Below are 14039 nucleotides of genomic sequence, written 5' to 3' on the forward strand. Positions count from 1 at the left end.
GAAATGCCTACATTCAAGGACACCAGGCGGCATTCGAGCAACTTCTGCTGGAACTTACTTAATTTTACACAGCTTTTTACACTGTTTTTTCAGCAATTTTTTGCAAAATAAACAGGCCCCTTAGTCCAGTACAGACACAGGAGACGATATACCCATATGTGATTAAGAAAAATGTAAATTTTTCTCAGATATAATCTATGAAATCTATCTTGTCACATCAGTGTTTATCATTAAAATGCTATAAGATGTTTTTCAATTTGGGTGAGTGCTCCTTCCTATTTTTTTCTTTTGGGAATCTTGCCAGGTGTCATTGGAAATGGTTTAACACCACCATAAAGGGGCAAATTTAGTAAAGGGCGAAGTGACTAACGCTGGTGAAAATTCGCCAGCGTGACGTCATTTCAGTACTTCGACGGGCGCAGGCGTAACTTTGCTATCGAAAGAGACCGACACTGGCGCACATTTGCACTCGCTCTGACGAAGGGACATAACTGCGCAAAGTCACTAAATTGCAAATTTTACTGAACGTTCCCTCTTGCGCTAGACTTGTCTTCGCCACCTCAGACCAGGCGAAGTGCAATAGAGTAGATAGGACTTCCTCAAAATGTTGTTGAAAAATTTTTTATGTCCCAAAAAACGCTGGTGTCTCTTCCTTTTTTCAGGATGATAGGCTGCAAAAGAGCGTAAATTTTTTTTGGGGTAACCTGCTTCCCCCTACATTTCTGGCACATAAACTATACACTGGGCTCATGTGTAGGGCATTATAACAACTCTATTTTCTTTTATTAAACTTCCCTGGGCTTGTGTAATGTAATGTATTTGCTGCAACATATACATCCATTAAACTTTAACTTCCCGCCGTATGCAAATTACCCAACGCTAGCACAACTTCGCTCTGCTTGCCGAATTAACGCTAGCACAACTCTGCCAGCGTTCGGCGCCCTGGACGCAACTTCGCATGTTAGTGAATTATTGTTGTCTGAGCTAATTTTCGCCTGCCAAAATGTTGCGCTGCCTGCGAAGCCGTCGCTGGCGAATTTTCGCCACTTAGTAAATTTGCCCCAAAGATTGCAACTATGGTGCAAAGATATTGTATTACATTTCATAAATCTAAACATCTAATATGAAAATTTCTTTTAATTATACAGATTTTTATAGCACAGACAGTTCTGCAACACCCAAGTGGTGAACTTTTGGAAGAAGAAATCCCCAGAAGTACAGAGAAATTCCTGTTAATCTACTTACGAATAGCTACATGGAACCAGATTTTGGATCCCTGGGTTTATATTCTCTTCAGAAGAGCTGTATTAAAAAGAGTTTATCCTAGCTTTAAATCTCGACCATCAGTTGTGTCCTTATACCCAACAATCACCGCTTCTTTACGGAGAAAATTTACACAGGAATCAGTGATCCAATAAAAAAGCTGGCATTCACTCTGTGAAATAATGAAAATGTGAGGTGGAAAGTGCTTGCTCCAAACTGCTCACATAATCAAAATTATTATTTTAAATATATACCAAGAAATGGGCCACTAAATCTATTATGTGGTTTCTTGCTGTCTAGCACATAATACATTTTGAAGAAAAGGTAGTCTCAGCTGGAAGCAATTTGCAGAGGTGCAGCAAAAGCTAGCCATCAGAAGTTTGTTTGACTGCAAGTAAAGAACTGCTTACAAAAATGGAATATCTGACTGGGTGATTAAGGTTCCAATAGGATAAGCTTTACCTGCAATGGTTGGTCTTAGAAAACTATTGATATGTATTAGAGGTTTTACATATTTACGAGGCCTACAAACATAATGCAAACCAGTTGTAGCAGAACAAATGCAGGTAAGAAAACTTGTCATGTGTCACATCACTTCAGATAAAAGATAGGCCAAAAACTGGGCATTAAGAAGAGAGGGCAATGGAATGGGAATTGGGGAAAATAATTTTTCAGGAGTTCTTAAAGAGAGCAGATTCATTTATAGACATTACATACACCATTCATTCATTGTAACTTTTTGATTTTATAAATATCAATTAAAAGTATAGGAACGCAGGTGCTTTTTCTCTGAAAAGGTGGCAGCCCTAGCCTGATCACTAGTGAGTCACTAACTGACTTACTAATTTAGTCTTGGGCATATAAAAACTTGTTCTGATACAAATCTCCTGTTGCCATGCAAAAGCCTTTTCTGATTCTTCTCTGTCAGTTAAACAGTGTTAGTGAACCTATTGTATTTAGTGAGCCTCAGGAAATCATGAAAGGTTCCACAAAGCCCTGCCTGAAGAACTACAGCTATTAGAAACAATGTCAAATTTTTCTTAAAAAAAAACAACAGACAAAATAAACATTATGGAGTTAATTTACTAAACCTTGATTTTTTTTCTGGTCGAGGTTTTTTGAGCAAAAACTTGATTTTTAGAGGAAAAAAACATATAATTTTCGAGATTTATTATACCCTGAAGCAGCTAAAAGTTAGCATCCGAAAATCCGCCATCTCAAACCTGCTGAGGCCATGTAGAAGTCAATGGCAGATGTCCATTTTACAATTTGAAAGTATAGTGATCTGATAATCCAAAAGTATAGTTTCATCTGATAATCCAAAAATTCAGGGTTTTCGGGCGATAACCCAAAAAAAAAAATCACGTGATTTGGACGTCAAATCCGAAAAGTTCGTAGGAGTTTTCACTCAATTTTATCGTTTAGCTTTTCTGGTAAAATTTCAAAAGTTATTTTATTGATAAATAAGATAAAATCATGGATGGGAATTTGGTTGAGTTTGGTTTAAAAAAATTAGATACAACTGAGTTTTAGTAAATAACCCCCTAAGTGTACATGTTTTTTTTGCTGGTGTTAATAGCCCTTTAAAGGAAAGTTGTTACCCTCTCTAGACCTTACTTACTAGATGTTGCTTGCATTACCATTTCTGGTTTTATCGTGACATTATAGTGGATCTGTGTTCAGTGGAGCTGTCTTAATTGGGTAGAACTGATACATTACTGTATGTACCTTAATGACTTGCTAGGATTTCCCTTTACTGAGCGGTGAGTTGGAAAAATACAGAAGAAACTGATATATGTTGTTATATTGATGAATAAACATGCATGTTTTAAACTGAATTCACATCTTTACAATTGAATTATGCTGCATTCATAAAGTTGTGATTAGGACAAATTCTGAAATGATAAACTTAATGTGTTTGAACATCATTATGCTATAACTGGTTTCAATGTTATGCTTCAACACCAATTATTATAATTAGTTTTTTTGAATGTTGCACATATCAAATGTTTTCTGCAGATTTGTGGCAGTTTTTTGTGCCATCTTGTGTGTTGCTGCTCATTCTATTAAAACAACATAAGTACTCAAATGCTGGTTGGCAAAAGTGTACTTACACTTAAGATGTACAATCGTTCGATTCCCACTAACTTCACGATAATTTGATTGGTCGGATTTCGATAAAATCAGTCGTTCACCAAAGAAAAGTCTTTGCATCTATGGGGACCTTAAGGGGCACATTTACTAAGCTCGAGTGAAGGATTCGAATGAAAAAAACTTTGAATTTCGAAGTATTTTTTTGGGTACATCGACCATAGGCTACTACGACCTTCGACTTCGATTCAAACGATTCAAACTAAAAATCGTTCGACTTTTCGACCGTTCGATAGTCGAAGTACTGTCTTTTTAAAAAATACTTAGGGGCAAATTCATCAATGGTCGAATTTCGAGGGGTTAAATCCCTCGAAATTCGACTGGGGAATAGAATTGAATAGTCAATTCGGGCGAATTTACGCGCTGGCGAATAGTCGAATTGGCGAATATTCGCCAGGCGAAAAGGTGCCCGATCGAATATTCGCTCGAAGGATTTTCGTTCGATCGAATGCCTTTTTATTCGATAAAAAACTTGGAAAACAAGTCTATGGGACTTTCCCATAGGCTTTTAAAGCAATTCGGTAGGTTTTAGGTGCCGAAGTAGGCAGTCGAAGTATTTTTAAAAGAGACAGTACTTCGATTATCGAATGGGCGAATAGTCGCAGCGTTTTTGCGCTCGATCTATTCGAATCATTCTACTCAGGCGAATTTACCCCAATACGATAGTCGAGGAGCACAAAAAACCACTCGAAATTCGAAGTTTTTTAATTTGAATCCTTCACTCGAGCTTGATGAATCGGCCCCTTAGACTACATACTTCGACAGTTTAAACCTACCGAGGTACAATGTTAGCCTATGGGGACCATCCCCAGCACTTTCCTAACCTTTTTTTGATCTAAGAAAAATCCTTCATTCGATCGCTTAAAATCGGATTTTATCGTTCGATTGAACGATTTTTACTTCGATTTACTTTGCGCTAAATCCTTCGAATTTGATATTCAAATTCGAAGGATTTAAATTTGAGGGTCGAATTCGAGGGTTAATTAACCCTCGATATTCAACCCTTGATAAATGTGCCCCTTACTCTTACTTTTCTAATATGTTGAAATATCTACTACAGTTTGGGTACTATATGAAAAGTATCGTTGTTGTACAAAACAAATTGTATATTTCTACTTTACTTTACTTCTGTACTCTTGCAAAGAACTAATTCACAACAATAAAAGCATGAAAAACATGAGATTTCTTGAAATCAGAATCTGTTATTTAAATAACGTATATACTACGAAATATGACAGAGTAAACCATAGAATTCTGTGTATTAATAGGGGATATACAGTGTGAGAGCAATTATTTGCCATCGCGTTATGCACTTAAAAAAAGGTGTCTTCAGAAGCTGGCTTTTTTATGAATATCACTAGCTCCAGCCAGCCATTACACTTCTTACTTTGCAAGGGTGTATGGGAGGGCCAGTGGCTCTTCTACTGGACCTTATAGGGAACTACAGTTCCCTGTATAAGAGAGCTGTGATTGGTTGTCCATATCCTGTGCTTATGGGGATGGACTATTATGACATGCTCACCTCCCATTTGTCAACCAGAGTGGATCCAGTTGTAGGTCTAATAAAGGGGTGTGTTTTAAAATGTTTTTTGCATAAAATGGGTATATAGCTTTCTGAAGAAACATTTAAACTGATATCTGTTTGCTAAGGAGTGTGCCTGCTTAATGCATCCTTATAGATCCTAAAATAAAAAATAAGCAATAAGTACATGATAGCTAACCTAATCTATTTTGTCGACAATGTGGTTACAGACTGTCAGTGATGTAGATTCTACAGTTGCAAGTTACATATAAACCAATATGCAATACACGTGGTTTAGTATTCCTTTTTCTTTTTTTCAACAGGCAAAAAAGTCTGTCAGCCGCTGATTACACCATGCTTATATTATATTTTGGGTCAAATTATGCAGTTAGCCTAAGGCTATGGCCACGCTGGGCTGGTTTTAAGAGAATCTGCCCCAACACTTGAATCAGCACTCTTCTGCATCTGCATATGAAGCCACTGTGATGGCCTCAGTGCAGGCACACAAAGCAGATTTGGGTTCCCGAAACGCATGTGTATGCACCAACAGGATGATCTGCAATGTTATTTAAGGAGTGGTGTACTTTTTAATGACAGATCTGTGGTAAAGCTTTACAAAATTATTACAGTAAGGGAGTCTTAACTTTTGAACTAGGCTTCTTCCAAACACGTGTCTCTGTTTATTAGCTGATATCTTGGTAGTCCTTTTCATATATGGTGAGAGAACTAGGAGACTTGTAATATCTTATTTGACATTGCTTTTGCAATATGATTGGGCAATGTGGCTTTCAGTATTAATAACACATTTTCAATACAAATAGTTTTATAAATGTAAATGTAGAAGAAATTCTGTGATTAAAAAAAACCATATCTTTAAAAAAAATTAACCAGACATGTCATACCACAGGTGCTATTCCCTTTTCTCTCTAATGCACTTTCTCTCTGCATCCAGCCCATGTTTTTGTGTTCTCCTCAATCCCACAGAATGAATGTATTGATTTATTCATAATCTACATTTATTTTTTAGTTGAGCAGGAAATTAAAAGCCAATACAGTAATTTTTTTTAAAAAATTCTATTTGACATTCTTGGATTTAAAAAAGGAATCCCCTGTCTAAAATATCATACGACTCCTCTGTGCTCTTTGTAAGCAGTATCAGTATCAGAAGATTTCCATCAACTGCTTCTTTAAGTTACCTATATTTAAAATATAGCCCCAGTAAGCACATTCTTCTAAAACAGTGATACTGTAGTACAGAGGGCAGGAATTCATCTGGCTTACGTGGTGGAGGGCTGATAATGGAAGACAGTGTTGACCATTCGTAGTTTTTAAACCACATCCACTTTAAATCATGCCTATGTTATCACAATAACTTTTAAGCCCATATTCACATTAATGGTGGTAGCACACCAATAAACAAATGGTGTTCACTGCAGGGATCTCACCCATCACACATTTATTGTCATTTTAATAAGACATAACCTTAAATTCATATGCCTCCCCTTGTAGACAGCACTGCAATCTCCAGCACATAATATCTGAGAGACCCCCTATTTCCAAATGCTAACAAAGCCCCAGAAGAAACCCCCACCAGGTTCAACTTCCAGGCAGCACAGAGCAGGCAGAGTAAGCAGTGGTTTACAGATGTGAACAAAGCAGAGGCTTAAAATCTGAGGCTGAGATGTGAAAAATTCAGGAGCCAGTTAATCTCCGTAAGTATTGATACGTTAAAACATAAATGGATTTATTTATTTATACCCCTGGATTCAAGAGAACTAAGAAGTGGACTTTGCACCATGTCCTTGAGCACTAAGACTATTTGCAATGCACTTTTACAATCAAAAATAACTGTATTCTAATATCTTCTGAGGAGTTCAATAATAATTTTGGAATTAGCACTGACTGACTTGTTTACTTTGCCCTCTGTACTCCTCTTCAAATTGTGTTTAAAGACCTGCATGACCTTCACTTTTTAGTTTTCCTCAAACCTCCAAATTAAGACATTGTAGCACTGGCAGCGTTAAAGAATAAATATACCCCACATTATGACATGAGCTCAATCAGTTGGAATGATTTAGAAAAGTGGCAACCACTATCTGAACGTCAAGAAAAAAATGTTTTGCACAGACATTTATGCATCTTCTCCAGAAACGTCTAACTGAATGAGCCCATGTCAAAGAGGGGCATTTATTTTCTCTTCAACTACCGGCCACATGAGTTACCCATTACAATTACCTGTTAATGTTTGTTAAGAATCCTAGTTATAGCTATCGTCATACACATGATTAAAACATTCTACAGTACCATAACTGAGATGCATCCCACCTCATACAGCTTAGAAAAAAGTAATAGGATAATTTCTGTATGCACCAAAACTGCTGCTTCATCCACATCTAATTAGTAACATAAATCTTTTGTAGGGTGATTTTTTTTTTTTTCCAACTTCAAACCTGCAGAGATTTTCAAACTGTATTGACTGTTTTTTCACGTGGTATGATACATACAGTATGGATAAAATCTGCTATAAATAATAAATATTTAAAAGTAAGTTACAATGCCAACCTGGTGGTTATAGGCATGTAAGTTTGTTAGGGTCATGAAGGATGTTATTGCGCTCTCTTGGGCAAATTGTAAAAGCTTCTTATGGGGTTTTGGCATTGTACAAACACACAGCAGGTCAATATAGCAGGGTCCCGTTCCATGAAGATGCATATTTTATTAAACATTTCATCAATGTAAGTAATTGGAACTCAAGCAGTATTTTATTTTGCAGTTCTCTGTACTTATTGACACAATTTATTTTTTGTTTTTAAATAATCTCAAAACATCAGGCTCAATACAAAGAAATAGCTTTCGAGATTGTTATGCCTTTATGCTACAGAAATTTAAAAAAAATACATAGATAAAATTATGACACAGCATATTAGTGAAAAACTGAAAACTATTACTCACTCACAGAGAACTACTAGTGACATAAATGCAAGCTCATGGTTTCATACTTGTACTTAAAGTTGCAACGTTTACAATCGGTCTAATAACGCATCACAACCAGGTTTTTCTTTCAAATAGTTGACCTGTAAATGCTACATGGTGATAAGTTGCTAGGCATTATCAGACCTGCTACAAACTTAGCAACATTATTACAATACCCTTTACTCTTGATTTAAACTAACCACACATTACAATAACTTATTCTCCATAGTGAATAAACACAGTAGACAGTGCTAATAAGCAAGTTTGAATCAGTGTTTAAGGAAGTTAGGGACTTTTTCAGTTTTTCAACCCTCTTCCTGAATGCTTCTGCGTTAACCTCTTGGTTATAATGTTTGGATGTTTGAATTAACACTTACTAATGTGTGCCAGCAACTTGCCGTGCTGTTACCATTTTGGCAGATACACTTGAGACAGAAGCAACCCCAGATAATTAAGGGACTTTGTTGGAGCATAACCTAAGTTGCATTGAACTAGTAAATGACACAGACACATTGTGCATTCATACAAACTATATGGACAGAATGGTTCTGGGGTTTAGTTCATATTTAACATTAATAAGTTAAAAACAGTGACGTTTTGGAGCACTAAGAAAAACTAAGCATTCAGCAAACTTGGGGAAAAAGACACTTAAGTGTTAAATGGTTAACAAACCATATGAAGAAACAAGGTAGCATATTGCACAGTTTGTTAGGCATGTGTTATAAACACATTTGATTCTGTGTATATGTGTTAAGTAAATTTAGGTCCTTTGACTTTCTCTTTATTGCTCTTAGCAATTCATAAATATTGTTGTTGATTTTCAGAACATGAAAGAGTCATGAGTCACTAATCTTACCAATGGCTGCATAATCTTTCCACAGTTAATATGTTATTTTAAACAGAGAATAGTCAAAAGACACAAATAAATTCCATGTAGGAGTTTTTTTGTTATTGTGAAAAGTGAGTCTCAAAGGAAACTGGACATGAATGTGAATATTAATCGAATAGAAACTTCAGTTTTCTGCTTGATGAATTGCATCCCACACTTCCAGAACAAACTCAGATGGGAAAGCAAACTCGCCCAACACGGAGTCCAGTCCCCGGCCAAACTCTTCTGGATTTTGTTTCTCTTTGGCAATCTCAACCAGCGTTGAAGCTAAAGAAAAATAAAAAGATCAAAAGGGTCTTTTTAACAAAGGTAAAGTATGCAAAATTATCAATCATGGTTCGCTGTTATTTCTTTTTCATTTAACTTTGTATGCTGTGGTACCTCTCAATTTAGAACTGTTAGAATTGAACAAGCATGCATTGATATTGCATAGTTTAGTTAATAAATATTATTTGTGTTTTCGTATTATAACAAATCATAAAATGTTATGAGTTAAGGTGGCCATACACGGGCCGATAAAAGCTGCCGACAGACTGAGTCGGCAGCTTATTGGCCCGTGTATGGGGGCCCCCGACGGGATTCCCCGATCGAGATCTGGCCGAAAGTCGGCCAGATCTCGATCGGATGGGATTAAAAATCCCGGCGGATCGCGGCCGCATCTGTTCGTTGATGCGGTCCCGCGATCCGACCGCCCGTTTGCTAGGATCCAATTGTTGGGCCCAAGGGCCCACGATCGGATCAGCCCGATATTGCCCACCTCAAGGTGGGCATATCGAAGGGAGATCCACTCGTTTGGCGACATCGCCAAACGAGCGGATCTCTTCATGTATGGGGACCTTTACTTCCAGACTGATTGCTGTACCAGAAGTTAGCATTATATTGTAAATCTTTTTATACCTCATAGCTGTTTCATTGGCAACTTAAGGGAAATATATACCCCAAGAATGAATACTTAACCAACAGTTTATATCATTTTAAAGTGAAATTATGCCTTTTTACATCTATCATAAAACTGACTTTGCATGCTACTATAATTTTGCCAGAAAGTATTTGTCCAATGCTTTATATTACCTATATGACTCCCTGTATTAATCTATGAGGGGGCTGCCATATTTGTGCATCAGGAGTCAGTTAGCATTAGAAACTTTAACTGATAAGCTGAGGTGGGTCGTCAGATTGGCAAAACTGTCAGGTTTGGTAACTTCAACTAAGAATTGCTTACAAAAACAGACCTCTCCGCAAAAAACGATTAACATGACCTATAGGTAACTTTTAATGTACATTCATATTTTAAAAAGTAGTTTTTTAGTGTCAGTCTCACTTTAAGTGTCCTATTAAAGAATCTTACCAATCTGGAATTTAGATATCAATTGCACTTTTACATCTTTTACCTTAAGCCACCATTTGTGATGGTCTGATCACCTGACTAGAAATAATTCAGCTTTAACTGTAACAGGAAAAAGTGTTGGCGTAATTTAAATACAGAACTTTGTTCATTAATTGGCTGAGTTGACCTAGCATGTATTTGTGCCCTTGGTTTGTTTGTGTGCACTGTGAATTATATGGTCCCAGGGAGCAGCCCGTAGCACTTAGATTGGCAGTTTTATATTTAGGATTACATACTTGTATATAAGTAAATATTTTTATGAAAATGGTTTATTTAAATGAAGCAAGGTTTAACATACTGTATGAGCTGTTTTATACAGAGGTTCATGGGTATAGTTTTCCTTTAATGGAAAGTGACTTATTGTTGTGTGCAAGCCTCGGTTTTTGTCTAACTCCCAAATTACTGATTCTGACACTAAAAAACTACTTTTTAAAATATGAATGTACATTAACTAACTGCATTGGACAGAACAGTGGCATAATTCTGGGGACCTGGGCCCCTATAATACCACCTCACCCATAAAATGAAAACCTGAAATTTCACTTGCATTGCAGGCCACCCTGACACATACAGTCAAATACTTTGCTAATTTGTCAAACTAAACTAGTGCAGGTGTATGAATCTGAATTTTTTTTAATGTGCAAATTCTGTGTCTTTGGAAATGTGTTTATTTCTTGCTTTAAAAATTTTTTCTAACTAATCAACTTTATTTGTTTAACTCAATAGCCCATCCAAAAAACAATACTAAGAAAGCAGTTTGTTTCCAAGAAAAGCTTAAAATCAGGAAACAGCTTTTTTCTGAGTTGTAAAGCCATACTAATAGATAATCTATCATCAGGCTTTCTGAACATAATGATGGGTTTGATGTAAACTATATACTGAAAATAAATGTATGATGCAATTGCTAAGTCTATTTTTTCCATTATGTTAAAGGAAACAGTAAAAATAAACATTAGCGCTGGGATGATTGGAATGTTTGTTAAATAAACTGGCCAAGTACCAGTTGCTAAATCATTTTTGCATTATTATCTCAAAACAGTTATATTAGATGTAACACTTTTTTTCTTTTATTTGTTCAAGTTAATTTTTAGTATAGAATGGCCAATTATTAGCAATGTTTCAACTGGTCTTTGTTTTTCATTATTTACATTCTTCATCTGTAAACAGACATTTTATCTACCTCCTGCAGTCTTCTTGTCTATATGTAGGCTGATTGGATACCTTCCTATTCCTGGAAGGTATTCTGTCACAGGTAAGGGTTTAACTACGAAAAAACTCTTACCCAAATCAACATCCCGGATCCCCATGTAGCTTTCTAACAAGTCATCCACTTTGCATGATGCCTCTTCTTCTACTTCACTCGGCTGAAAAAAAGGTGAAAATAGAACATTAGCTCCCAGAATAATATTTGCATAATGTGTTAATTAAAAACATTATGAATCTATATGCACCTCACATAGCACTAGGACTGTGAGAGTAATTCTATAGTCAGCATAGAGAACTGGTTGCTTTAAATTATATTAAAACCTTTGATTCTCACATTCAAATTACTTTTGACTCTAGGCCAGACCAAGGGAATTGGTCTGGCCCATTGCTTTATAAAGTACACCAGCTTGTGTTTGTCTATGTAATTTGCAGAATGTGGGGTGTCATACATTATACATACCCCAGTACAATGTATTTTCCATATAGTTTAATATAGCAGATGAGACTGGAAAAAGACTCATGTCCATATAGTTCAACCCAAGGTCCTTTACACACAGGCGTTTCAGGATGCAATGGGGTTTAATGTGTTCCACGGGAATGCAGGAGTTACCAGAGCACTTTATTTTATTTAGGCAGGTTTTACTGATGGAGACAAGTTGACCCACGGAATGCGAGTAAGACGCTGCATGTCACATCTCATCTACATATTGTGGTTCAACATGGCCCTAAGCAAGCCCACCACACTGCTTATTGATCCAAAAGAAAGTGAAAAACCCCATCTACAGCCCAAAACTACACAGGGTATGCATTATTTTACATATCTATATCCCCTTTAAAACCAGATTAATATAACATTCACATACATGACTAATTGGGTGTATATATACAGTACATACATACTTGGGATGTATAATACAGACTGTAATGGTTTATATGCAGCTATGTAGAATATATATGTTTAAACCTGGTACCAGTAAACCATACTGTACTTTGTCACATTATCTATACCATAACATTTGCCAAACCATCACATAACCTGCCACATCTGAATTTCACATGCTGTATGAATGATAGGTATATTCATTTCCAATGCAACATATCTGAGTGTAAATTAGTATAGCTTGTAGCCAGCATCATATCCAATATTAATTGACCCTCAACACCTGGGATATATTAAAGGAAAACTATACCCCCCAAACAATGTAGGTCTCTATTAAAAGATACTGAGTAAAACAGCTCATGTGTAAAACCCTACTTCATGTAAATGAACCATTATCATAATAATATACTTTTTTAGTAGTATGTGCCATTGGGTAATCATAAAAAGAAAATTGCCATTTTAAAAAATAAGGGCCGCCCCCTGAGATCGTACGATTCACTGTGCACACATGCAAACCACATGTGAGGTCACATGAGCCAATTAACAGACAGAGTTCTGCCTTTTGCTTCCTCACTTCTTCCTGTTACAGTTAGTGTTGTAGTATTTCTGGTCAGGTGATCTCTGAGGCAGCACAGATAGAGTCATGAAATGGTGGTTCAAGGCAAAAGATGTAAAAGGGCAATATTTATGTAAATATATATTCCAGTTTGGTAAGATTCTTTAATATGTCATTCAATTTGATATAAACTATCTGTTGCTTAAGTATTGATTTTGGGGGTATAGTTTTCCTTTAATAATTTCTCTGTTGCAAATTCTATAAAATTCTCCACAAATGCAGTTTAACAAACACAAGGCATGTATCTTTGGTACACAAGACTTGTAGTATCTGTACTTAAATTATGTTTGAATTTTGTTACTGACCTTCAACCCAACCCACTACCATATCTAAAACAAATAGAATTATTAATAGCTACCACTTCCTCCACAGTGGCCATGCCTTTATTTCGCAGGCGGAGCGTTTCTCTTCCACTTGACACTTTAGTTTCAGTTGAGCACTTGCTGGATCTTCCTCTCTGTCCGATCATATCTGGAGAAATATGATAAAAAAATTATATTTGTCCACAAAACTTTTTAAGTTGATAAAGTTTATACAGAGGTAAATAATCAAAGGTTATTAAAGCTAGTCCTTGATATTTTTAATTATTTTATTTTTAGCCAATATCAATAAAATAATTGTTTCCCAATAGGGACAACAAATGTCATTATTGCCTAATTAACAGTAACCTGTCCTAAATTAGTTATTGAGATTTTCCTAGACGACGATGTCTAAAATATTGCAATAAAATGTTAATACAGATACTCAGCAGCTGCTCAGTACTACTACAGATAGTTCTAGCATCATTGTTTTTCCTGGAGTGAAACAGGACAGCAGACAATGATGGGTTAACTATGCTAGGTATTTTGGGGAATTGGTATAAAAATCAAGTTTTGGAAAGTACATTCTCCAGACCACAACATCTCATTATTGAGGTACAAGAAAAACTAATTATGATAATATAGGGAATTCTTGGGAAGATAGGGAGAACTTGGAAGGAATTCTAAACAGTTACTCAGTCCACTGGCAATATATGTGGACAAGATCTTACAACCCTTAGTACATAATACCACCTCCTATGTAAAAGATACAAAACATTTACTCACAATTTTGGAATCTTTACAATTACCGTTACATGATATAATTTTGGTCAGTCTTGATGTTTCCAGCTTT

At 36.1% G+C, this 14039-nt stretch overlaps 2 protein-coding genes across 3 annotated transcripts in view; one reads left to right on the plus strand and one right to left on the minus strand.

The window, feature by feature from the left end:
- The window catches only part of tbxa2r.L (thromboxane A2 receptor L homeolog), a 54230-nt gene extending 51641 nt beyond the window's left edge, over positions 1-2589 (plus strand). Inside the window, 1 exon segment of the mRNA NM_001093555.1 lies at positions 1149-2589. Within this exon segment, the coding sequence (NP_001087024.1) occupies positions 1149-1418 (270 nt within the window). The 3' untranslated portion in view covers positions 1419-2589.
- Positions 2590-7622: 5033 nt separating this feature from the next.
- The window catches only part of LOC121393212 (PDZ domain-containing protein GIPC3-like), a 44034-nt gene continuing 37617 nt past the window's right edge, over positions 7623-14039 (minus strand). For both annotated transcript variants that reach the window (XM_041561108.1, XM_041561115.1), the window contains exons 4-6: positions 13246-13358; positions 11468-11549; positions 7623-9065 (exon numbers count right to left, since the gene is read on the minus strand). In XM_041561108.1, the coding sequence (XP_041417042.1) occupies positions 8923-9065; positions 11468-11549; positions 13246-13358 (338 nt within the window). In that variant the 3' untranslated portion in view covers positions 7623-8922. The remainder of the gene's footprint in view (positions 9066-11467; positions 11550-13245; positions 13359-14039) is intronic.

Source organism: Xenopus laevis, chromosome 1L, assembly GCF_017654675.1.
Source record: "Xenopus laevis strain J_2021 chromosome 1L, Xenopus_laevis_v10.1, whole genome shotgun sequence".
NCBI classification, from domain to species: domain Eukaryota; kingdom Metazoa; phylum Chordata; class Amphibia; order Anura; family Pipidae; genus Xenopus; species Xenopus laevis.